We start from the raw sequence: 25,837 nt of genomic DNA, 5'->3' as shown, positions 1-25,837 counted from the left end.
CCTGAACAGCAAAGCAATTGGACATGAAGCCCGTACGATGAAGAGGGATTGAGAGAGAGAGATTGCCAGTGGAACGAAGATTACGATCACGAGAGGCACCAAAAAAGTGAAACAAGGACTTTAGATATTCAGGGGAGTGAGGGTCATTGAGAATGGAATAGAGTGTGCAGAGCATGCGAATATTCCGCCGTTGCCGAATAGGGAGCCAGCCGAGCTGTGTGCGAAATGAGGACACGTGGTCGTATTTCCGGAGGCAGAAGATAAAGCGAATACAATTATTAAGGAGCCGGTCCAGCTTATTAAGAAGTTCTACGTTTAAGTCCGGGTAACACACATCACCATAATCGATAATGGGTAAAATCAAGGTGTTGACTAACAATATCTTGGTAGATAATAGAAAGCTAGATAATAGAAATTAAATTGCTACATAACAGCAAAACAGTACCAAGATCCAGTCTATGAACGAAATAAAAAAATACCCGATTCTGGTAGGGTATTTATGGTAATACAATTAACCATACAAAATTGTTGCGTTTTACCAAGAACGATTTAATACTGGACTGGACTGACAAAGCCCATACCAAAAAGCGTACTCCTGAAATGTATGGGCCTGTTAGGCTTAAAACTAGATGGCGCTGTTCGCAGCCTGTAAGTGGCCAAAATCATATTATCTCCAAATATTTTTGCGTGTTTTTATTTTTTATAAGAACAAATGACATATTTCTTTATTTTCATATCATGATATCACATCATACACACACAATATAAAGTGGGCATCATCAGTGTAGTTATGATAGTATTTAATAGGCGGCGCTAAAAAATCGGGGTACTATTCTTAGTATGAAGTGGAAGATTGTAAATGTTCGGAACGAGGACAGAAGAAATGAACTTTTGCTTCAAGGCATTAATATTAAAAAAAAAACATGACTGCTGTAATAGAATCTTGGCTTTCCCGCAATCAAGGGAAGCGAAGGCTCTATACAGTATGGTGATTTTGGGCATCCGAAGACGAAAATAATTAACTGAATAACTTCTAATATTTTAGTGTAAGAATAACTCCTGATGTGTATCATGGAGCGACATCGTCTCTTAGACTAAGCTCATTAAATAAAGATTAAAAAAAAAGATTGTAAATCCTATAGAAATAATCCTTGGACCGTCAACCAAGTGGTGGTGTAATGGTGTTGCGACTATTTAATTTAATTATATTTACCTACTTAGTTCTATTTTGCCAGACTATACACTCTTGTGTAGGAATGTGTCGGAGGAGGGAAAGAAGTTACAACAGGATGAATATTAGAGAGTTTATTGCGAAGTGTTAGAAGACGGCGATGTTGGTGCGGCGCACGGCGGACAGCCCGTCGTCCCACGTGAGCATGGCGGCAAACGACAGGTACAGCGCCGCCGCCGACAGCATGTGCCACAGGTCGTGCGAGTCGTAGAAATCCATTATCTGCAACAATGGTTTATCTTTAAAAATATCCTTTAGTCATTATAACAACCAAATCAGCCCGCTGCAGTATGGTGTATGGAAAGTAGAAGTATCTCATCTCCATAGTGTGTTTCTGCAGTTTCTGCGCATGCATATGATAGATATAACAAATCGCGATAGGTTCGCTCTTGTCCTATAGGTACAGTCTGACCAACATGAGTAGAAATTAAAAAATGCCAGCATTGTAGTGTCCTCCCTTTCAAATCAATATGTGCGAGAAAACGGGACGACACTACGATGTTGTCACTTTTTAATTTCTACTCTTTTTGGTGAGACTGTAGGTAAATATATGGATAATCTCTCCGTTTTTTTAAAAACATGCGAATGTATGTCGAACTTTTTGACGTGATAACGTCTAATAACTCGTTACTACGGGCAGCATGCACGAAAAAGATGACGTCATTGTCCCGTTTCCCAATATAGCTAAAGCGCCATCTATTGGCACGCGTAGGAACTAAGCGGCTGATCGATGCGCTCGGTATGGTTGTAGCGTGTGGCCTGAGTAAAGCACCACAGCTGCGACAGATGGCGCGCCCGTGTTTATTATTTTTGAGTGTTTGTAATTTAAAAACATGAAAGATTGCATTAAAATAAGCATCTTTTATAGAATGAAGTTGTTTGAAAAACCTACTTATTTAGGAGTTAGAGCAGTACGAAGTTGCGAATTTTCCCATAGTATTTACTTGGTATTTACTAAGGTTTAATAAATTTACGATGATTTTTTTTACCAATATAACCTATGTTAATACCTATTGATAAATCATATAGAACACGTTTAAATAAGGATGTTTTGTTATATAAACTTTTTCTTCTCCATTAATATTTACTGAGATTAAGATTAGGGTTCTAAGATTAGTAAATGGCACTAGCACTTTAATAAAATTAACGCGTGTCTCGCAAACGGTCTAGGATACAAAATGACGACTTTTATATAGGTATAGGTTAGGTTCGTTAGGTATCTTCAAACGGCCGAAGGCTCCTATTCTGTGCAGTTTCTGTAATAAGCGGGGCTCCGTCGATATCGCTTTCTGTCTCTGGCGCCTTAGTAATGCTACGGGAAAATTTTGCAACTTTGCACCACTCTAACTCCTAAATTAGTAGGTTTTGTACGGTCCACATACCGCACATTGCCATCTCAGCGAAATTACTTACAATTGCGTAAAGCATTAGAATACGAGTCAGTTCACGTGCATAATTACCGCCCATCACGCGTGTTCTCATTAGCATTTTCATTCATTATTTCGCGCTTTTATACTTAAGGTATTTTAGTGACAATAAAGTGTTTCGGCAATAGTGAGTGTTATCATTACATCAAGCAACCAACAGAATATAACTGGTGTACGGAGCACTAGCAGCCCATACATCAATTTGGTCCTTCGAGTTTTTATAGTGTTTTACGAGTGCCTAACGTGTAGTATCGAACAGTCGGATTGAGAAGGCGTCTACGCTACACCGGGCATAAGGGAACACTGTTTGACCAGCATAGCAGCACCAGCAGCTGCATCATAGAGCAGAATATCAGACCTTTACAGCAGTATACAGCTAAAATTTAAGCAGCACCAGCAGCTGCACTTATTTAGCAGTTTACATCATAATCAGCATATCACAGCATATCAAAAGCAGTAAGCATATCATAGCAAAATGGGATCTACACAGGAAATGTTGGAAACCCAATCAGAGCTTATGGAAAGCATGAGCAAGTTTCTTGAAAATTTTAAAAAGGATGGAGACCGAGAAGGTTACAAATTCTTGACCGGTATTGGGAGGATTTTCAAGCAAACCACAAGAAACTTTATGAAGGGGAGGATGTCGAGCATCCTTACTTTTACGACAATCAATTTGAAACCGCGGAGCAATTTTACAAAACCACAAGGCAGTACGTATGTACCTTCTTGAAGCAGGAACGTAAGTTAGCAGATATATCATCATTATCAGAAGCATCTATATCAAAGAGGGAACCATCACCCCAACCAAGTCATCGTGACAGGGCGGAACAACCCCGCCCGGCGGTGGCGGAGCAGCTCCAGGTACCAACTACATTGCAGACGGGGTCTACTCACAATAATGACCCCGCTCCTATCAATACAGAAGCAACAGATACAACATCTCGTGGTCTCTTAGCAAAACAGATGAGATGTTGCGTAAGCAAGCCAGCAATTTTAGAGCATTCGTCAGAACTGTATCAAACACTGTCTTAGAGCATCTTAACGAAAAATGGGAATTTGAGGATGCTCTCAAGACTCTACAAGCACGGTGGACCGCCATAGATACCCTTCACTGGGAACTTGACAGCATTTTAGAATCAAGAAATCTCACGTATGAGATGAATTACAACACTTATGAGATGCAGTTTAACAAAGTCAAGAAAGAAATAAACACCAAAATGTGGTCGGTCTCTCACAGAGAAAAGTCAACACCTAAGATGGAAATTCCAGTATTCAGTGGCAGTTATCAACATTGGACCTCTTTCAAGGACCTATTCACAGAAGCAATCCACGCAAATCCATCGATCCCTAACGCCCAGAAAATGCAATTTCTAAAAAGCAAGGTGAAAGGGGAAGCAGAAAAACTAATTCAGCATCTACTTATCAGTTCGGACAACTATCATACATGTTGGGATATTCTAAACCATAGATATAACAACAAGAAGATGATTTTTTCGTCTCATATCAACGTTTTACTCAGCATACCAAACACACTGCAACATTCAGCAGCATCAATTAAGAAAATCCACGACACTACCAAAGAATGTCTACATGCCATCAAAAACCTTGGAGTGGATATATCGACGTGGGATCCTATCATAGTCCACCTTCTCTCTCAAAAATTGGACGTGGAAACATACAATGATTACGTCGAGTCACAGAAAACGCCACGTGAATTACCTACTCTGAGCGAATTTTTGGATTTCTTAGAAAACAAATTTACATCATTGGAGTCATCTCGCCGCAAATCTGACCAGCCGAAATCATACCAACAGCATCAACAGCAAAATGAACCCTCAACAAGTAGCAAGAAGGGTCATTATTATAAAGCATTCAACACTAATCAGAACTCTAATTCATATTATAACAATTCATTTAAAAATGCAACAAACAATTTAAATGAATGTTATAAATGCCCACATTGTCAGAATGACCACAAGTTATATGCGTGCAAAGCATTTCTCGGATTACAAGCAAACAACAAACGGGAAATGATTGCGAAATATAATTTATGCAAAAATTGTTTATACGATCATAAAGGCAATCAGTGTCAGTCATATAAAAGATGCCGCGTCTGCAATGGAAATCACAACACATTACTTCACAGCCTACGGAAACCCGAACCCAAGCACATCGGGTCACAAAGCAAATACCGCCGACAGCAAAAAACCTTACATAGGCAACAGCAATCACGTGTATCAAGATGAATTTCCAGAAACTCTCTTAGGAACAGCATTAGTCAAAGTCATGACAAAAGATAATACAATGGTGGTCTTGAGAGCCCTAATTGACCCGGGAGCTCAGCCAAACCTGATATCAGAGAAAGCAGCGCAAATTTTGGGGCTACCACGTGAACAATATAGTGGAGTCATTTTTGGCGTCGGTGAAAAGGAAAACAATTGCAGAGGCGTTTTGAACATAACATGCGCGTCTCTAGTCAATGACTACGTCTTTAACGCAGAGACTTACATTATGCACAAAGTCGCAAAAAATTTGCCCAACGAATCATTTCAGAAACCTACATGGGATTTCTTAGAAGAAATTCAGCTAGCTGACCCAGACTTTAACATCTGCCGCCAGATAGACATAATATTCGGAGCAGTCATTTATGCAGATATCATGCTACCTGGTATCATGAGACGAGAAAAAAGCCACCCACTAGCACAAGCAACACAATTGGGATGGATTTTCAGCGGTAACGTCCAACCAATGAGATGCCACGTTGTTTGCAACAACATTGACGACATACACAAATTTTGGTCGGTAGAAGATATATCAGAAACTTCAAATATGTCTCAAGAGGACCTCGATTGCCTTCATCATTATCAGAATACAACGAAACGCAACGATGAAGGTCGTTACATCGTGAACATACCTTTTAAGCCAGATTTTGAAGAAAATTTGGGAGCCTCAAAACCTATGGCCATAGCACAATTTCGTCAACTCGAAAACAAATTCAGCAGATACCCGAAATTAGCAGAAGCATACAAAGATTTTATCAATGAATATTTATCATTAAATCATATGGCAGAGTGTACCAGCAATGAGATACCCAGCTGTTACCTGCCGCATCATAGTGTCGAACGGGAATCTGCAACGTCAGCACTACGTGTTGTTTTCAACGCGTCAGCAAAAATGTCAACAGGCTACACATTAAATGATTTAATGTACCGAGGCCCAAATTTGCAGCAAGATCTTCTAAGTCTTATTTTGAAATGGAGACAATATCAATACGCAAATACAGCAGATATAGCAAAAATGTTCAGGCAAGTGTTATTGAACCCTGAACATCAGCAATTTCAAAAAATAATTTGGCGGCCATCTCCAAATGAGCCGTTGCGAGAATACAAATTATTAACAATCACATATGGAACAAAATGCGCCCCATTTCTAGCAATGATGACATTGAGACAGTTAGCAACAGACGAAGGTCACAAATACCCAAATAGCAGAGCAGCAAAAGCATTACAAGAGGAGTTTTACATGGACGACCTCCTCAGCGGAAGTTTCACTTTGGAGTCAGCAAAACAATTACAATCAGATTTAATGAAGCTACTCAAATCAGGGGGCTTTCATTTACGAAAATGGTCTTCGAATAAAGCCGAACTTTTAGAAGACGTCAGCAAAGCACAAAATCATGAGGAAGAGTTCAACTTCAAGCACTTACAATCAACAACAAAAACGCTCGGCCTCAAATGGAATCCAGTTGAAGATCAATTTACATTTCAAATGAAAAACGACACTACAGCGCCTACGAAGAAACTTACAAAAAGGACATTGCTCTCAGAAATTTCGAAAATATTTGACCCGGCAGGCTGGTACGCGCCTTTAACAACAAAATTCAAACTCCTGTTCAAACAAGTTTGGCTTAGCAATATACAATGGGATGATGACGAGTTACCTGACAACATCAAAGAGGAATGGGGGAAAACTCGACTTGATCTCCAATATATCAACGATTTCAAGATTCCGAGATGGTACCAGACTTCCGAGGCCGACCATGTTGAATTACACGGATTCTGTGATGCATCAATGAAAGCATTCGCTTGTGTCATATATTGTAAAGCAAACAATCAAATCACACTGGTCGCAGCTAAATCAAGATTGGCCCCCGAGAATAAAAACCTCACATTGCCGCGACTAGAATTATCAGGAGCACAATTATTGACCAAACTCATGGTCAAAACACAACAAGCATTGACAGGTCACCATATCAAAGTTTTTGGGTGGACAGACTCAACCGCGGTCCTAGGATGGCTTCAAGGAGACAGCGGAAGATGGAAGCCCTTTGTAGCAAACCGAGTCGAGCAAATAAAACAAGTAATACCATCAAGCAACTGGCGATATGTAAAATCAGCTGAAAACCCAGCTGATTGTGCTAGCCGAGGATTTCCGGAGAGCAACTACAACAACATTCATTATGGTGGAAAGGGCCCGCTTTCCTTCCGTCATTCAAAGAAGAGCAAAACATAGATCATCCCGCCTTTATCACAGATCAAGAAGTACGTTCAACAAAGCAAGTCAACGTCACAATACGTCACAGCGACGACGACGTAATACAACACATATTGAGCAAATTCAGCAAAATGACACGAGCGGTACGTGTACTTGCTTGGATACTACGAGTGATAACGCGTCAAGCAAAACAAGAGCCCTATTTGACTACAACGGAGTTAGATCAAGCACGGCAAAAAATCGTCAAGTTGTCGTTATTATCAACAGATACATCGATAAGCACAGCATATAAATCAATGACGACGACACCACACCAATCAACAAGCGACAACGAAGCCAACAAACAACAAGCACAACAATCAAACGTGGAACCCACTGCGGAAAAGAAAAGGAAGATAAATCCACGGAGATCAGTCTTAGCATCAATGGCTTTATCGCTATTTCTATTTATGACCTTACTCACGACCGGACACTGCTACTATAACATTACGAAATTGAGCAAATCACTTTATTTGGACAAAATATCAAACATGCAAGTAATCCGAGACGAGTGGAAACTGGTCGTATATTACGACATGGGCCCCTACTGGGAAGGCTCAGAAACATTCGAAAAATATCTCAAGCAAATCGACAATGTTTGTTCTAAAACAAAAACAAAACACTTTTGTGACATAATAATGTTACAATTGCATCATAGCTACAGCGAATTACAATATTATAACAGCATGTTACTTAGTCAGCGTTTTGAATCACATGTACGGGAGCGTCGCGGCCTCGCGGACGGCGTAGGCTATATCGCAAATAGTCTATTTGGAATTTTAGATCAACGATTTGCCGCACAATACGAGAAAGACATCTCTATTGTCAAGAACAATCAGAAACATTTGGCACTACTATGGCAAAATCAAACATCGGTCGTTGAAGCTGAATACAACATGCTGAAAAGAACAGAAGAAGCAATGAACAAACAACATAAAGTTATCAACAAACACTTGAACAGTTTAATCAACGCAACTAATACATTGCAAACAGAGTTTCAAAACGCCGAAGTCATGAATGAATTAGCACTCTCGGCAATCATCGCTAACAACATGCTCAGCAAGTTAAAATCGATTCAAGATACATTGTTAGACACAATAACTGACATTCACCACGGCATGTTTAACATTCATCTCCTAGCACCTGAACAGTTACGTAACGAACTAAGCATCATCTCAGGGCAATTATCTCAAGACTTAGCATTGCCAATCAATAACATACAGACTGGTATGGCAAACATATATCATTTACTCAAGGTAAAGGCAAGAGTTACGCAGCGGTATTTGATGTTCGAGATTAAAATACCCCTGGTCAACAGAGAGAGCTTTGACCTATACAAGATTATAACGATCCCGCAACAATATCAAAACAAAACAGTCAGCATTAAACCAATATCCGACTATGTGGCCATCAACTTACACAAAGATGTGTATCTCTCTATGTCGGAAAAGGACATACAACAGTGTCTACGCTATGAAGACTCTACTCGACTTTGTCACACAAAAAAGCCAGTATTTCATTTCAAGCCAGATGAAAGTCTCTGTATCAAAGATCAGATCACAAACAAATGTGAAACAACAATCACAGCATGCCGAAATAGCTGGACAGAATTAAATAAGTTAAACACTTATTTGTACTACTGTTGTGATAAATGCACTATGCGAATTATATGCGACGATCAAGTTACTGCAACACAGACAGAAAAGGCCGGGGTAATCGTACTCGGCCAGAGCTGCGTCATCAAGGGCGTGGACTTCACTGTATTATCACATAAGGACCAATGGAGTGAAATTAAGGCTACATCAGACATTTACACCCCAGAAATAGCTCAAATAAATCACATTTTAAATATTTCACTCCCATTATCCGATATAAATATCACAGATAGCAGAGTTGAGCTTGAGCAAATCCGAACTCAAATCAAACAAATGAAGACAGAGACAGCACTACAAGGCGACATCTCGTACCACGACGTGCATCAATTCTCCATAATTTACCTACTACTGCTGGCTGCGCTATAAAAAAAACTTTAATTTATAAAAGATGCTTATTTTAATGCATTCTTTCTAATAAGAACAAAACACTATGCTAGAAAGAGTGCAGAGGAAGTTCTGTAGGCACATTTACAAACGACTGTACGGATATTACCCATATATGTATCCATGTCTATTCGTAACAGGAATGGTCGGTCTTCAAACTCTAGAAACCAGACGGAAACTGCTGCATATTATGCATTACCGCCAACTGTTTCACCATAGAGTAGATGACGCATCCGTGCTTGAGAGAATGGGGCTGCAAGTGCCAAGAGCGAATGTGGTGGTTGGCATGCCGGGCGCGGTGCCGGCGCGGCGGCGGCGGCGCCTGTTCGCGGCGGCCGGCGCACCGCTCGAGCCCGAGCTGCTCAACACCGCATCATGTTGGATACAGACGATATTGACATATTTGCTGATAGTGTTGGTGTGTTTTACAGAAAACTCTTAAGGTTCATAGACTCTACACTCCTTAGGTGATTAATGTAATAATCATAGTTTAACTTTTAAGTGTGTTTGCTTTTATTTATGTCAATTTAACATGTACATAATTATATTACCACATAAGTGCTTTGGTGAAATACTGTTAACTTTTGTGTATTTTTAATAAATAAATAAATAAAAAAACGTGAAAAAAGTCCCAGAATCGGGCCCCTTTTGCTATACTCTGACCGCCCCTGTCTATACTACTGTAATGTTTGACGTTATCACGTTAAACTACCGTCCGTAAACCGACTTTACAGACAACCATTTTTTTTTATACCACGTCGGTGGCAAACAGGTGTCGGTCAGCCTGATGGAAAGCGATCACCGTAACCTATAGACGCCTGTAACTCAAGGGCGGGGGGGGACCTGTTATTAGAAAACTTTATCTGTATACTACAGGCGGTGGGATTTGGATACAGACTCCCTGTGGGAGCGTTGAATCCTACCGGCTGCGCCATGTAGTATTTGTAGGAAGGAAGTTCCGGGAATTTTAGGAAGAACGTATTTATACATATTTTCACTTATGTGAAAATATGTATAAATACGTTGAAAACAATACATATAAATACGTGAAAATATGTGTAAATTTATTAGTGACACCACTGAGCAGGGGGCTTCCCTATAGTCCCTGTACGTACCATGCACTCGTGGTTCTTGTGGCGGCTCTGCGCGGGCGGGGCGGCCCAGTCGGTGGAGCCCGCCGTGAACAAGTACAGCGCGGGCGCCCACGCCGCCACCGCGCCGCCCAGGTAGCACCACGCGTACCTGCAAACACATGTATGAAAAAATGAAAAATGAAAAAAGTATTTATTAACTCCACCACAAAGTATACATGTACAATAATTTTCTTATAATTAATGGATGGTTACAATAATTGCAAAACTTGTGCGGTGGAGACTGGTGCCCAAACTAGGTTGAACCTGTGTGTCAGGTCACCAGGTCTCCAATCCTCAGATGTGTATAGCAACGCAGATTACAGTCCTTTTGTTATACATATTTTATTGAAATGGAGTTTAAAATAGGCGTAAAACTATATAACTTAACTATTTATTTAATCTAATGCCAGTATAAAACTGTTTCACCTTACATGTATTAATCAGTTTGTTCACCTTTTACAGGATGTTTAGAAGTTTAGAAGCACCAGATTTACAGTTGCACCAGACAGGAAAGGACGACAAAGAAAAAGTTCTGCATCACCTACTCAAATCAGTTGATTTTTGTGTCTTGTCTCCACTAACCAAAGGTTGTCTGGAAGAGATCGCTCTTTATAGCGATAAGACCGCCTGTTCTCTACCATAATAGTTAATTAAAGTTATGTGCTTATTTTTTAATGTCATCTTGTTATATTGGTGAGCAATAAAGAATATTTGTCTTGTATTTTATCTGGTGTATTGACGTGATCTTGCCCACTCTGAGACTAATGAGTAATGACCTGTACGTTCTCTTCTTATGAACTGTACGTTCTCTTCTTATGAGCTGTACGTTTTTATGAACTAGTAAATAAAGAATCTCTAAACTATACATGCAACTGGTATGTGCACACATTTCTACCGGTTACTTATTCAAGACGAAAGGCCCATGAGGTTCGGGCCTAGCTAGGGTTTTGATATAGAGAAGGGAGTCCTGATTAGATGGCCCTTGAGATTCCAAGGGCCTTGGAGACTTACGTCTGTCCAGATCAGCACTGATATAGTGAAATCTACTGGAATACTTGCCCGCGCGGGCGCTCGCCGTGCATGAGCTTCATGGTGAGGTAGAACAGCATGTACAGCAGCGTGTTGAGCAGTCTGCTTGGGGAGCTCGTGGGGGCAGTACAGGTGCGCTAGCATTGTGTGAGCAGTCTGCCTTGTGTGAGCAGTCTGCCTTGGGGAGCTGGGTGTGGGGGTCAGTACTAGCCGGGATACTTGCCAGCGCGGGCGCTCGCCGTGCATGAGCTTCATGGTGAGGTAGAACAGCATGTACAGCAGCGTGTTGGCCAGCAGCACGTTCAGCAGGTGCGACGCGAAGTCCGCTACCTGAATGAATAGTCTGCGCAAAATATTACTTATTATGAGGAAATATCACGCAATCATCATAGACTTATTTGTGTTTCCATGAGCAAATAATTGCCGCTAAGTATAAATGGACGTTTTTCAGTAAGTACAGAGAGGCGCTCTGAAGTTTAGACATGACAAAAAATGTACCACTTTGGGCAAAAACCACCATCCGTACTGAAAAATACGTTTTTCTTCTGGACAAAGCCCGCATCCATCGGTGGAGGTGGGAACTAAAGTTCAGGATACTTCTGGTATACTTACTTGTATCTGAGCAAGAATATGCCTATTATTTAGGTTTGAAATTTCAATTGAATTTAAAAGCGCTCGGTTCCACGCATTTCAATCAATGACACATTCAATACCACTGTGGGGTGTTGACTAGGGGTATTTAATAACAGGAAATCTGCCTCAGGCAGTTTGTCCCGACGTACCCGTAAATGGCGAAGACCCAGTTGACGGCGTTGGCGATGAGCAGCAGCACCAGCCGCGCCGCGTACAGCGGCCGCGAGCGCGGCTGCAGCCCGCGGGCCGCCACGAACAAACTCTGCTTCTCTGCAACCACATAGAGGCGATATTCAACAATGTGGTTAACAATGGACTCCAGTAAGTCAGGCCCATAAGGCGCAAGGCAAGGGTTAGCGGCTCTGGTAACCTGGTAATGTTTTTGAGATTTTGGGGAGCTGGAATTTCAAATACCAAGGGCCCTATGTCTATAAAATCTGGGTCAGAGTCAGAGTATGTGTCATAGGTGGTAGTGTTATCATCTAGACATTAAATTTATAATCGTCACACGATCGTCCAAGGATCCTGGCTGGTAAAAATATAATAATAATAATAATAAGCCCCCAGGGCAGCTTGTGGCGAGCTGAATGGGAAGTGGCGTCCCTTGGGTCCCATGCCCCCGAGAGTCGGTCAGGCCCCTCCCTCCGGCTTGCCTTCACTGGCCGGCTGGAGTGAACACTGAGCAGGGGCCGCAGGATTCTAACCTCTGGCTTGCCTTAACCGGCCGTCCAGAGTGGGGTGCCAGAGCTATATGCTCGCAGGGTGGAAGTGAAATATGCATAAGACGCGAGTTGGCACAGTGGCCGTTTCGTACAGACTGAGTAGAAAGCGGCGCACACCTCTCCACACCCTGAGCCGCTCACGCTATGTTGTCCCCTTGTCGCTCCGTGCGAGCGGCCGTTTTCGGGGACCCATATAGTGAGTTGGCGAGTCACCGCCTGCCTATTTTTTCGTGTTTTTAAAACATATGATCAAGGCAGGTGCCATAGACCTTTCCATAGACCGGTCACTAGCACACTAAAATTTCAACCCAATAGCCCAGTATAATTTGTTTCTTTTCATTGCAATAGTTTTACACTAACCGGGGCTTGTCCTTGGGTGCATTCTAAAGTGCGGACAGGGACAATCGCCGGCTAGTGTCACATTACTTTAAATTAAACTGTCTTAAAGGGCCTCTGCGCTGTTGGCTTCGGCCCTACGCACGCCTCCCAAAAGTCCGGGACCCCATGGTCCCGAGAACTGGAAAAGACAAACAAATAATAATAATAATATCATTTACTTCAGACCAGGGGCCCGTTTCTCGAAAGGTACAAGCCTTGTAAGTATTACAAGTGCGCGAACTGTCAAATCGTATGGGTTTCCATGGAAACACACTTGTAATACAAGGCTTGTACCTTTCGAGAAACGGGCCCCAGGTCCATATACATTTAAAATATACAAAAAAATCACAAAATTTACAAAACAAAACATGTGTTAGTAATTAGTAATAAATAATTATAGCAGCTATGGTTAGTAGACATAAAACAGGACAGGACATAACAATAACAATAATATGTAGGGATGTGACGACCCCATCGCCCATTGGTTTTACCAGTGCAATCAGTCAACGCAGGGCAGCTTGTGGCGAGCTGTTGGGGAACAGCGACCCCACGTACCCGAGTGCTCCTGGGGAGTTCTGTTACCCGTAAGGCGGGTGGGTGGGACAGTACTCTCTACCTCTGGCTTGCCTTTGCTGGCCGCGACGCGAGTAAGACGCGAGTTGGTACAGTGGCTTAACAGCCACTGGGCAGAAAGCGGTGTACACCTCTCGACACCCTTGAGTTCTCACACCGGTGTTGCCCTTGAGCCATCTTGGATGTTGCTTTTTGTGGGGGCCCTGGGGGCCCATCTTGTGGGGACGAGTCACCGTCTGCCGGAAATAAAATTGGATACCGTTTTATTAGGCAGGCGTCCGGTTTATCCATAGCCCAGTATTTAGTCCATCACTTTCATCAAAATAGACCAGTTCATTTTAGATTCCATTAACTTTCAAATAGTCCTTACACCCTGGCGGGTGTTGCCTCTGCGTGTGTCCCATGATACGGGCAAGGGCAACATCCGCTCGGTGTATCCCTTACATTTCATTAAAGTGTCGAAAGGGCCTCTACGTGTTGGCTTCGGCCCCGCGCACGCCTCCCAAAGGTCCGGAATACCATTGTTCCGTGATGGGAAAGACATAATAATAATAATATGTAGGGATGTGACGACCCCATCGCCCATTGGTTTTACCAGTGCAATCAGTCAACGCAGGGCAGCTTGTGGCGAGCTGTTGGGGAACAGCGACCCCACGTACCCGAGTGCTCCTGGGGAGTTCTGTTACCCGTAAGGCGGGTGGGTGGGACAGTACTCTCTACCTCTGGCTTGCCTTGGCTGGCCGTCCAGAGTGGAGTCGTTAGGGCTACATGCCCCAGGGGTGGAAGTGAAAATTTGCATAAGACGCGAGTTGGTACAGTGGCTTAACAGCCACTGGGCAGAAAGCGGTGTACACCTCTCGACACCCTTGAGTTCTCACACCGGTGTTGCCCTTGAGCCATCTTGGATGTCGCTTTTTGTGGGGGCCCATCTTGTGGGGACGAGTCACCGTCTGCCGGGAATAAAATTGGATACCGTTTTATTAGGCAGGCGTCCGGTTTTTTTATCCATAGCCCAGTATTTAGTCCATCACTTTCATCAAAATAGACCAGTTCATTTTAGATTCCATTAACTCTCAAATAGTCCTTACACCCTGGCGGGTGTTGCCTCTGCGTGTGTCCCATGATACGGGCAAGGGCAACATCCGCTCGGTGTACCCCTTACATTTCATTAAAGTGTCGAAAGGGCCTCTATAAAAATAATATTACCAGGTCACCAAGTCTCAAGCTGATGACCAGCATTTATGGAGTAAGCTCCTGGCACTCACCGAGGCGGAACTGGCCCACGTAGTAGATGCGCAGCGACAGCAGCAGCACCGCGAACACGTGCAGCACCGTGGCCGCGCCCCAGAACAGCGCGCCGCCCCCAAGCACGCCCCACACCACTGGAACACACAAACATTTCCATACTTCCAGCACTAATTTAAACTTACTACGCGAACGCAGACCATGCTATAGGATGCGTCTCCCCTCCCTATTACGTCAACAAGTAACGATTGCAAATGGAGATAGTAATTTCCTATTTATAAAAACGACTGGGCCTTAATGGGATCTTCGCTACTTCAATTCTTCTCATGACTCATCTAAGTTTTGTAATAAATAAGTAGCTTAGTAGTTACCAATGGCGATGAGCACGGCTAGTACTCCGAAGGTAGCGTGTGCGCGCGCGTTGACGTCGGGGTGGCGCGCCTGGTAGATCTTCACCATACTCAGTACTGCCAGCACGTACATGAACGCCACATCTGCAACACACAAAACATTCAACTATAATCGCAACTCTTGACGAGGAACGGAAACCTGTGGAGGAACCTGGTATATGATGCCAGGATCCTCAGACACCTCAGCATTGAAGGAACGACTGAAAAGTATGTTGAAAGCAGCCGCAATTTTCAACCATTTTTCCATAGACACGACTTTGGTTTCAAAACTTTTTGGCGCTCTGAATGTTAGCTTTTGTTAGCCCATGTGCCTGTCAGCGCCGACAGTAGACCGCGCACCATACTCCTGCGATATCTGTAGACTACGCACCGAACTGGAAGTTGAGCCCGTTGGGGCAAACGTGGTAGCTGGCGGAGAGCAGCGCCACCACCATCATGCCCGCACCCAGCGCCGACAGGAGACCGTAATGCGCCGGGATACCGTACTCCTGTGAACATGTGTAAAAGTTTACATACAGACATCCCAGCCAGAATGGCCCAAACACATCGTTAATCAAAGAGAATATGTCAAATTTAGTGGTCAGAGTCAGAATTGAAGCTCACTTTATCGACCTTGTAGAATTCCTAATTGAGACATAGACCAAGATCTTGATGCTTCAGGAAGTCCTAACATGAGAAGGACTTACCTCATGCCTAGGCTTCTTGATGCGGCGTTGCCGCCTCGCGCGCACTTGTATCATCAGCAGAGCGCCGAGCAGCAGGTAGCCCAGGTTGGAGTAGACGTGGTTGAAGTCCGCCAGCGCCCCCGCCGGGTGCGCGCACAGGAAATTGTAGTAGCAGATGTCCAGGGAACCCGATACGTTCATGATCTAAAGTTGCAGAAAAAAAGTTATATCATCCTAAAGGCAAATTAGACTGACGCGCACGATGATGTGTAAGAATTTTTTACTTGGTAAAAAGTAGACAATCAAAAACATTGCATAAGTTTGCAGATCCTCATTCCTCAATAGGATACATAAGTAGGAATTCGCTGGCGTTTGTCTTTGCTTCGTTAGATCTTTATTGCACCACCACCACCACCATGGTAAATATACAAAAGATGTTACAATAAGGTAGCACAGTCTCTCATGGACCCTATAAGAAATAATAATTGGTCTAACCTAACCGGTGAAATTAGTGTCAACACTCTCAACAGCTGAAACGTAGTGCGGGACACTAGGCAGAGTTGTTCCATTATAAGAGACCAAATGCCTTTACCCTTCTGAAAGCGGCCGGGTGTTTGTGAAGGCTACAGGGTCTCACCACCTGAACCGCAGCGAGGGCTGCAAGTCGTCGTTCCGCTTCAGAGTCATCGGGTGATTATGAAAGCTACAGATCCTCACCATCTGAAAGGCAGCCACGAACTGCACCACAGGCAGCGCGTAGAAGACAGCCACGGTGTAGAGCGTGTGCAGGTAGCGGTCGGAGCGGGCGCGGAGCACGCGCGCCCGGCGCCGGGCGAGGGCCGCGAGCCGCAGTTGTGCCGGCAGACCGAATGGCCGGTCCGCTTCTGAGAGTGGTCTGGCATTTCCTGCTGCCTCCTGTAAATAGTGCAACTTTTAAATGTTGTTACGTCAGGGTAGAAAATACTAGAAGTTTTAAGTTTATGCAGATTTGGCAAGAGACAGAGCGTTTGAGAGTTATTATAGCCATCCAATGTTTATAGAAGTGGCACTGACAATGAGAACTAGCAAAATTAGTTTAAAAGCGTATTCCTTTTTAAGAGGCTCTACTTAAAACTTTACCTGGACATTACTTTCATTTAGAACTCGTCCATTACTATCAGTTGTGGTTTCCTGCGAGGAACTAGATAGTGGAGTAGGACCAGCCGAAGGGTCAGGAACTACTGCTGATCCGTTGGGAGCATCCGATCGGAGGATAATTTCGGGAGAGCCTACGGGAGAGTTGACCAGGGATGCCGACTGGGCAGTGACTTTGGGAGACGTGACAGGAGTGGAGCTGGCGGGAGGGACGGAAGCTCCGGGTGAGGGGGCGGGGACTGCGGGGTGCGAGGCGGGGGTAGTTGGCGAGCTCGCTGGTTCCTCCTCAGAGTCTGTATCGCTGTTGTCGCTGCTGTCGAACGTGGCCGCTGAAACAGTACATATTTTTATAAATCTGAAGTGGTGTTGAAAGTTCCATGATCTTATAAGATGTTCTTTACTTACTGGAGTCTCTTCGTCGTCGTGGCGGGGAAGCGGCTGAGACACTCGCGTCTGTCTGCGATGGTTGACCGTCCGTCACTGAAAACATGCAACATATTTTGTAGGAAGCGTATCAAGCGGAAGATATCAAATTTCATTTTGATCGAATGAAGTAAGAGTTTGTGATTAATTTGTCGTTCTACGCTTTGCATGGCAATATTGGCAATGTGGCCGTCTGATATCATATCAGGCACAGATGTTGCCAATTTTCGGCAAACTAGGGCCAGCCAATGACTATGCCGTTGGTAAATATATCTCAGCCCGCCAAAGGCCTCGTAGAACACCAGGAACATGGCTGTTAGTGATAGGCTGTCGGTATACCGGGTGGCTCACCGTCGGGGGCCAGCACGGCCAGCGAGCCGATGCGGCGTGAGAGCGGCTCCCAGCGCCGCGCCAGCACCAGCGCGCCGAACCCCACGTAGAACACCAGGAATATCGCGATAGTCACACACGTCGCTAGCACGTACTGCCCGCGCGACAACGCTGCCTGGAACACTCACAAAATTGCATAAACAACATCACAATAAGGGTTAGAGTTCTTCCCTTTACGCCTTTATCAAACTGTAGCAAATTTCCAGATTTTAGATTCAGATCTAGTTGAAGCGTCTATAGGAGATAATTTTATAGGTATCCAACAAAGACTACTTTTCACAGTCGCACTCTAGCAGGAAGTCATTTCACCAAGCAGCAGCTGAGGAAGTTTTCCAAATAGCAGGATAGTGTTTGAGAGTGAGTTATTCATTTTAGTTCTTAGTCTCTTTCAGTCATAACAATGGCTTCCAAAAGTTCCAGTTCCAGCAGACACCTCTGCCAGGACGTGTCGCTGTGAATTTGAAACACTCAATGGATTAAATAAAACTTCGGCAGTACCTTGACAGTGAAGGTGATAGTCTTGGTGGTGGGCACGTAGTCGCTCTCGACCTCCTCCCCCCAGATGGCGGTCTCTATCAGCCAGTCGGGGTCGTTGCCGGTGTCGTCTCCGCGGCACGGCCTCTGGTCGGCGCGGACCACTGCTATTACTAGGAACCCGTATGGGTATGAGCTGCGCTGTAACATTATTAGAACCGCTATTTTGTTACACGGTCCGTACAGAACTTTTATAAAAAATAAATATGCAGTTTAAAATCAATGTATTAACTCATTAATTTTAATTCCAATGTCACTTGCTTCGTACAAGAGTTACAACAAAATTAAACAAAATGAATTTTCTCTGAGCATGTAGAGAGCGGATTGAAGAAGACAGGTGGATGACAAACAATGCTATTGGTTGATTCGACTAGATTCCTTTCTTTTCTGCTTGTCTCAACCTAAGTGAACATTTCCATTGCCTACATTTTTGTAAAATTTACTCGACTCCAAAACACCATCATCAGATCCTTGATCAGGGTGCGTAGCCGAATGGCACAAACGCTCACGAAACGCTCACGAAACGAAACGCTAGTAGATATCTATCTCTATCGCTCTTGCCTATTGGCACGACAGAGCCAGACTACCTTTCGCGGCGTTTCGTTTTCGTTTCGCGTCGGAGAAATGCCATTCGGCTACGGGGCCTATTGACAATGCAAGGTACTGTCTTCGGGTAATAAAATTTAGAGAAATAACTACGTGTTGGTGTAGCTACACAATAAGCTTCGAATACTAAAACAAGGAATTTTGATTGGATGCTAAATACATACTGTTAGTTGCACAGCTCCTGATTTCTCCACGGTCATCCTAAGACCGGTTATCTCTATCTCTTCAAACGTTTGCGCGATTGGGCACTGAAAAAAAAACTGGTTAGCGCATAAGTAGGTACTATTCTTTCACAAAAGTCTGTGTCCATGAGACCGTCAGGGGCAACGGTGATGTTGCTCATGCTCAAGAATGGCAAAGAGCCTCACCGTATAATTTTGTACGGAGACGGTAGCGCAGGCTTCATCCTCGGCGCTGACGATCAGTCTTGCTCGATGCTGGTTCGCGGGCCATCGATACAGCGCCACCAGAGGTGCCGTCTGCAAATAAAGAGGGTTAAGAAAGTGGTTGAGTCGTTGATGTCATTATGCGACTTTGACTTCAGCTGCTGACATCATGAAAACTTCTAAACAATCAGGTAGCACAGGATGATCTTAGAATCTGTGGGGTCTTAGTGTCTGTGGGTCAAAAAATTTTTGATGACTCGAAATTATTAATGTAAGTAGCTAGCACGTGCAGCATCAATTATGATTCTTCATAAATTACTCCAAGTCATATTTATAAGTATATTTAGCAAAGTTTTGGACGAGAGCTGTCACTCTCTCTTTAGCCACAAGCCAAAACTGGTTTAAAGCTGAGCTGAATTGATTTCTGGATTGATAACTTAGCGTCGAACATGAAATAAGATGTGGAATTAGCACCTGTGTGATGTGGAACGTGTTGTCGCTGTCGTACTGGATGACTGGCGGGGTCGGCGCGCAGCGTCACCTCCACGGGCGCACGTGGACCCCACGTGCAGCGTGCATAGTGTCGCCACCTAGCGGAGACACGGCTGGTGTACTAGCTAGTAACTGTGTGGAAGGTGTTGCCACCGTCGTACTGGATGAGGAAGTCCCTGGCGGGGTCGTGACCTCCACGGGCAGCGTGAACAGTGTCTCCAACTAAGGGGGATACGGCTGGTGCACTAGTTAGTACCTGTGTGATCTGGAAGGTGCTGCCGCTGTCGTACTGGATGAGGAAGTCCCTGGCGGGGTCAGCGCACAGCGTGACCTCCACGGGCAGCGTGAACAGTGTCTCCAACTAAGGGGGATACGGCTGGTGCACTAGTTAGTACCTGTGTGATCTGGAAGGTGCTGCCGCTGTCGTACTGGATGAGGAAGTCCCTGGCGGGGTCAGCGCACAGCGTGACCTCCACGGGCAGCGTGAACAGTGTCTCCAACTAAGGGGGACACGGCTGGTGCACTAGTTAGTACCTGTGTGATCTGGAAGGTGCTGCCGCTGTCGTACTGGATGAGGAAGTCCCTGGCGGGGTCAGCGCACAGCGTGACCTCCACGGGCAGCGTGAACAGTGTCTCCAACTAAGGGGGACACGGCTGATTCACTAGCTAGTACCTGTGTGATCTGGAAGGTGCTGCCGCTGTCGTACTGGATGAGGAAGTCCCTGGCGGGGTCAGCGCACAGCGTGACCTCCACGGGCAGCGTGAACAGTGTCTCCAACTAAGGGGGACACGGCTGGTGCACTAGTTAGTACCTGTGTGATCTGGAAGGTGCTGCCGCTGTCGTACTGGATGAGGAAGTCCCTGGCGGGGTCAGCGCACAGCGTGACCTCCACGGGCAGCGTGAACAGTGTCTCCAACTAAGGGGGACACGGCTGATTCACTAGTTAGTACCTGTGTGATCTGGAAGGTGCTGCCGCTGTCGTACTGGATGAGGAAGTCCCTGGCGGGGTCGGCGCGCAGCGTCACCTCCACGGGCGCGGCGCACGTGGACCCCACGTGCAGCGTGAACCCGCGCACGGCGTCGTCGCCATCTAGCGTAACAAAACTGATTTAGTTAAAGTTTGGATCTATAGTTGTAGTTACGCGGTCAAATTCTAGCAAGACGATATTTTAGCTCAACCCAGCCTCCGAGCACGGCAGGGACGGGTTGACGCCTGGTCTGGCCTGGTGATCTGATGGTGATGATTGTGGGCTAAGCACGAAGAGATCCTACGGAGACTATCATACTTGAATTAGTGTGAAAACGAAGAAGCGATACGATGATGTGGTCGTTATTCTCATTCACTTCTGTCTTCCTTCCTTGTCTTCCTTTCGACCTTCGGGTCTTCTTAAAAAAAATTGAAGTGCAGTCAAAACATTGTGGGCACAAAAAATCAGAAACGGCATGTTAGTCTGTGTAGCTGAAGGTAGCACATCGATTCCAATTGAGGAGGTATTAAAATCTTCTCGAGCACTGGTGGAGGGTCAGAGCCGATGTTTTTATTAATTATAGTTTAAAGGTACCAACCGCAGTGTTCGGAGTCAATTTGATCGCCGCCCGCGCCGTCGGGACACAGCGTGCGCGTGAGTTCGTACAGCAGCCGCTGCTCGTGGAGGTACGGGAGCTGCCACGTCGTCGCTCCTGCAGGACATGGTACGGTTCGTTTAGACAAAGATAGGAGATGTAGTTGAGGCAGATTTGTTCAAAGTAAAACAGTCAGACCCGAAATCCTCTGTTAGACGGATGGATTTGGAGCGTCCAACCCCAACCTATCGCCAGTTTGCGTCCTAATGTCAAACAGTTTGGAGAGATTGCTCTAAACACACAGTAACTAAGAGACGCTGAGACGATGACCGGTTGTCATAACCAGGGGCGTATACTTAACGCCAACATTAATTATTTTTACCGTCTGTTAAAGGAGCGACTACTTAGTGCGTTTTCACATTATCCAATCCGATATCGGATGTAGGATCGATATCCCATACATTACAGGCGCTATCTTGGATTTTTTCCATTGAAATCCTTAGGACATCCGATATCGGATCGGATAATGTGAAAACTGACTTACGCTCTCAACTTGGTACCATTGGGTAGGTACCACTTTAAAATTTAAGGTGGCTCTGCTCGAAAGCCCAAGTCTATGCAATACAGGCAGGTTATTACAATGCAAAAAGTGGATAAATCTCTTTGGTAGTCGACTATACAATGGAAGTGGTGACTACGGTGTATTATCCATTTACATCAATCCATTCCATCCAGTCCATTTAAGACGATACGGTAGGGGTCAATTCTCCATACAAACGCTCTCGACTATTTCCTCCCTGGTTTTTGAAGATAGAGCAATGATTATTTCAACACAGATTGTTATTATTTTTATCTGTGTCGGACCGTTTTGATTTTTTTGATATTCTGCTTTTTAAAGATTCTAGAGCCAATCAAAAAATTCCAAAAACGGCCTTTTTCATTGTGGCGCAAAAAAAAGTGTGATACTCAAGATTGGTAACAATTAACCAAAAAATCTAAACGGTCCGACATAGATTATTTCATTGTTATTCAGATTCTCAAATTTCGTTTCGATTGATTAAGTTTTGAAGGAGGAAAGAGTCGAGGGCGGAACCTCGATTTTAAAGATTTTTTTGAAATATCTTTTGACTGAGTTGTTCTTAATGGACAATTTTTTTTCGATAAATCTAGTTAATAACACTTGTATATTTAACTAAAATTTCCAAGTTGAAAGGTGGCCTCCTTTCCATTTTAGCATTTTCGCTACCGTATCCTCTTAAGAGTGATTTTCACGAAAGATATTGAAGGAGACATGTTTACCGGAGCGCTGTCGGGCTGTGAGCAGCACGGGGCGCGCCACGTCGCCGGCGGACACGCGCGCCGTGACCCGCGCCGGCCATACCATCTGCTGCTGTGTCTGCGCGCGTAAATCAATTATAAGTACTTATAAAAAAAATAAAATCGGACCAATTAAAAATTCATAGACCTTGTTAATATAGACTTAATATCTAGGTACTTACTTAATCAAAAGGCAGGATAATATAATAATTCGATTCTCGAATTGCGTGAAACCACCGTGGAACGGTACAAGGCGATTGGTTATTGAGTCGCACAGACTGCATGCTTGGTGAACCGTGTTAGACCGTTTTCACATTATCCGATCCGATATCGGATGTCGGAAGGAATTCAATAGAAAAAATCCAAGATGGCGCCTGTAATGTACCTATGGGATATCAGTCCGACATCCGATATCGGATCGGGTAATGTGAAAACGCACTTACTCACACATGTGTTACTAACAGCATTTATGGCGCCCGTATGAAGGTGAAAATGGAATCCCAATTTTGCAGGATCTCATGTACCTATCAGTAGGACGTACTTGAAAGGATTAGTTTGGACTAGTTTGATATGAGGAGCATCAGTTACCGGGACGAACTCGACGACATACTCCACGGAGCGGTTGACCACCAGCGTGTGCGTCTGCTCGTACTGCAGCCTGCAACACAACAGTCTAGGTGTAGTAGAGGAGATATAGCGTTTGGGGTCATAATAATTCCCACAGAACCGAAGTTTGGTTTTTTTAGTTCTTTGTGTGTGTCTTTTGGCATACTAAAAATATAGTAAAATATATTTATGCAAAATGCTTTTTTTCGACCGCCAAAAGTTGTATGAAAAATTACTATGAAGAAAAAAATCCTAAAATTTAAAAATCGTCTCTGGTATCAACTTATGGGGAAGTAAGGCGGCAAAAATATTTATAGCGTTGATGTTTAGCAAAAATATAACAATTTTTCACTATTTTAATAAAATAAAAAATTATAAAAATCATAATTTTGATGAAAGGACTAAATCTTAAAACATAAATTTCAGCAATGTAATTTTTTTCATAGGTACCATACCATGGTAAATACGGGTACGATCCGCCTGGACTGCTTATCACCAGGCGGATCGTAACCGTATTTACCATGGTGTGGTACCTATGAAAAAAATTACATTGCTGAAATTTATGTTTTAATTACTTCCTTTCATCAAATTTATGAATTTTATAATTTTTTATTTTACTAAAATAGTGAAAAATTGTTATATTTTTGCTAAACATCAACGCTATAAATATTTTTGCCGCCTAATTTCCCATAAGTTGATACCAGAGACAATTTTTAAATTTTAGGATTTTTTTCTTCATAGTAATTTTTCATACAACTTTTGGCGGTCGAAAAAACGCATTTTGCATAAATATATTTTACTATATTTTTAGTATGTCAAAAAGACACACACAAAGAACTAAAAAAACCAAACTTCGGTTCTGTGGGAATTATTATGACCCCTCCCATACAAATGCTCGTACAACTCCTCTACTAGTGTACTTATGAGATATCAAGTAAGTTTCCGTGCTTTTTTTTTAAGTTGACCGCGTGACCAACGCTGGATGCTGGATCCGTCGTTCGGCCGCCGAACACAATGATGTTGCTACTGATGCTAGCCAACAGAGATACTTATTTACAAGACCGATACGGAGCTCGTTGACCCGAAATACTCATAGTCCTGTTGACAGTTAGTAAGGTTTCCAAGGTGGGTGCGGTGTGATATGGGCGCCGCAGCACCGAGCATGTATTCACACCTCTGGAGTTGGCGTCCATAGGATACGGAGAATTAAGTGCATTAGGGTAATTCCGAATGACAGAAATGCTCTGGTAATTCCGAAAGGGGAATCTTGATATGATGGAAATAATTGTGATTTTTATGCGACTTTCGTAATTAGACGACTTTCGGAGTTACCCTAATGCACCCTACCATCAGGTGGATCTGGATCGTATGCTTACTTGCCATCGACGTAATTCAAATAATAATTGTGTTACAAGAGAACACAATTACATATTTACAGTGAGGGAGTATATTACCTAATACTTGCTAATACCTACTTACATTGAATCCTGAACAAAGCAAAGGATTCTATACTTCAATCGTATTAAGCGTCGCGAGTTATTCTCGTTTTCTTCCTTCAAAAAATAAACTGTTTATAATATAGCATATGGTACGAGGTCGAGGTACAAGTATGAGTGACACGGTTTTCAATTGCAGCGACGGTTTGACCCTATACATCAAAAACCTAAAATGATAATTTAGTTTAAAACCCTAATAATATTCTTTAATCATTTGAAATTATCTAGGTATATCATTGTAGTTTTACAAATAACTGTAATTACTGTTAAAAATTGTCTTATAAACAATTTATGCGGCTTATATGCTGGTTCATCGTAATCTGATAGCCAAGCGACGCAACGCTTCGATGTCTTATCAAAGCAGGACAACTTCAAAAATATTACTTATTATTTTATTTATTCTAGATTCCAACAAAATAATAAGCATCGTTTTGGCACGTGGTTTCATATCCTTACTATACCGAAGCATTTCTCCTTTTAAAATCTTTAATTAAGGACAGGTATAGGTAACGAAGAGGCTAAAAAAATTCGTTAATTAATTACTTAATTACCTAAATAATACTTACCTAATGACTTCAACAACTATTTGATCTTGAGCACGCGCGCACACACACAATAATAAACACACCAACACAAACATTTTCTAACACTAACAATACTGTTTATTCGTAAACATGTCCTACTTTAACTTAACCCCCACATCAGTAACCAACTCAAGGGATCGTGGGGGTCACCAATACTGGTCAGCACGCCGGCTACTAACGGGAGTGACAATAGTCGATCACCAAGTCATCGTCATAATTAGTTGTAATTATAATAAGTAATAAACACGCGAATGTGTAGGGAGCGTGCGAAGACTCGGTGGAGTGGG

General features: G+C 43.5%; 1 protein-coding gene across 3 annotated transcripts; it reads right to left on the bottom strand.

Moving 5' to 3' along the window:
• Nucleotides 1-1,290: 1,290 nt before the first annotated feature.
• Nucleotides 1,291-25,837, bottom strand: LOC125226828 (SID1 transmembrane family member 1-like). 3 transcript variants are annotated; one of them, XM_048130948.1, is made up of 20 exons: nucleotides 25,533-25,837; nucleotides 23,453-23,522; nucleotides 22,847-22,943; nucleotides 21,551-21,664; nucleotides 20,935-21,074; nucleotides 19,474-19,584; nucleotides 19,270-19,353; nucleotides 18,464-18,640; nucleotides 17,927-18,080; nucleotides 17,558-17,632; nucleotides 17,138-17,481; nucleotides 16,736-16,933; nucleotides 16,040-16,222; nucleotides 15,724-15,841; nucleotides 15,315-15,437; nucleotides 14,964-15,080; nucleotides 12,175-12,295; nucleotides 11,616-11,735; nucleotides 10,346-10,472; nucleotides 1,291-1,453 (listed from the first exon to the last, which is right to left on the bottom strand). In XM_048130948.1, exons 1-20 carry the CDS (start codon nucleotides 25,604-25,606, stop codon nucleotides 1,319-1,321), a joined length of 2,682 nt encoding a protein of 893 aa, XP_047986905.1. In that variant the 5' UTR covers nucleotides 25,607-25,837; the 3' UTR covers nucleotides 1,291-1,318. The 3 variants fall into 3 exon arrangements, with proteins under 3 accessions (XP_047986905.1, XP_047986915.1, XP_047986922.1); XM_048130958.1 differs by having other exon boundaries at nucleotides 16,736-16,930; XM_048130965.1 differs by lacking the exons at nucleotides 20,935-21,074; nucleotides 21,551-21,664; nucleotides 22,847-22,943; nucleotides 23,453-23,522; nucleotides 25,533-25,837 and adding an exon at nucleotides 20,240-20,319.

This window comes from Leguminivora glycinivorella, chromosome 1 (genome assembly GCF_023078275.1).
Source record: "Leguminivora glycinivorella isolate SPB_JAAS2020 chromosome 1, LegGlyc_1.1, whole genome shotgun sequence".
In the NCBI taxonomy this organism is placed as follows: Eukaryota; Metazoa; Arthropoda; class Insecta; order Lepidoptera; family Tortricidae; genus Leguminivora; species Leguminivora glycinivorella.
Note: the sequence above shows the minus strand (reverse complement) of the source record. Positions and strands in the feature narration are given on the sequence as shown.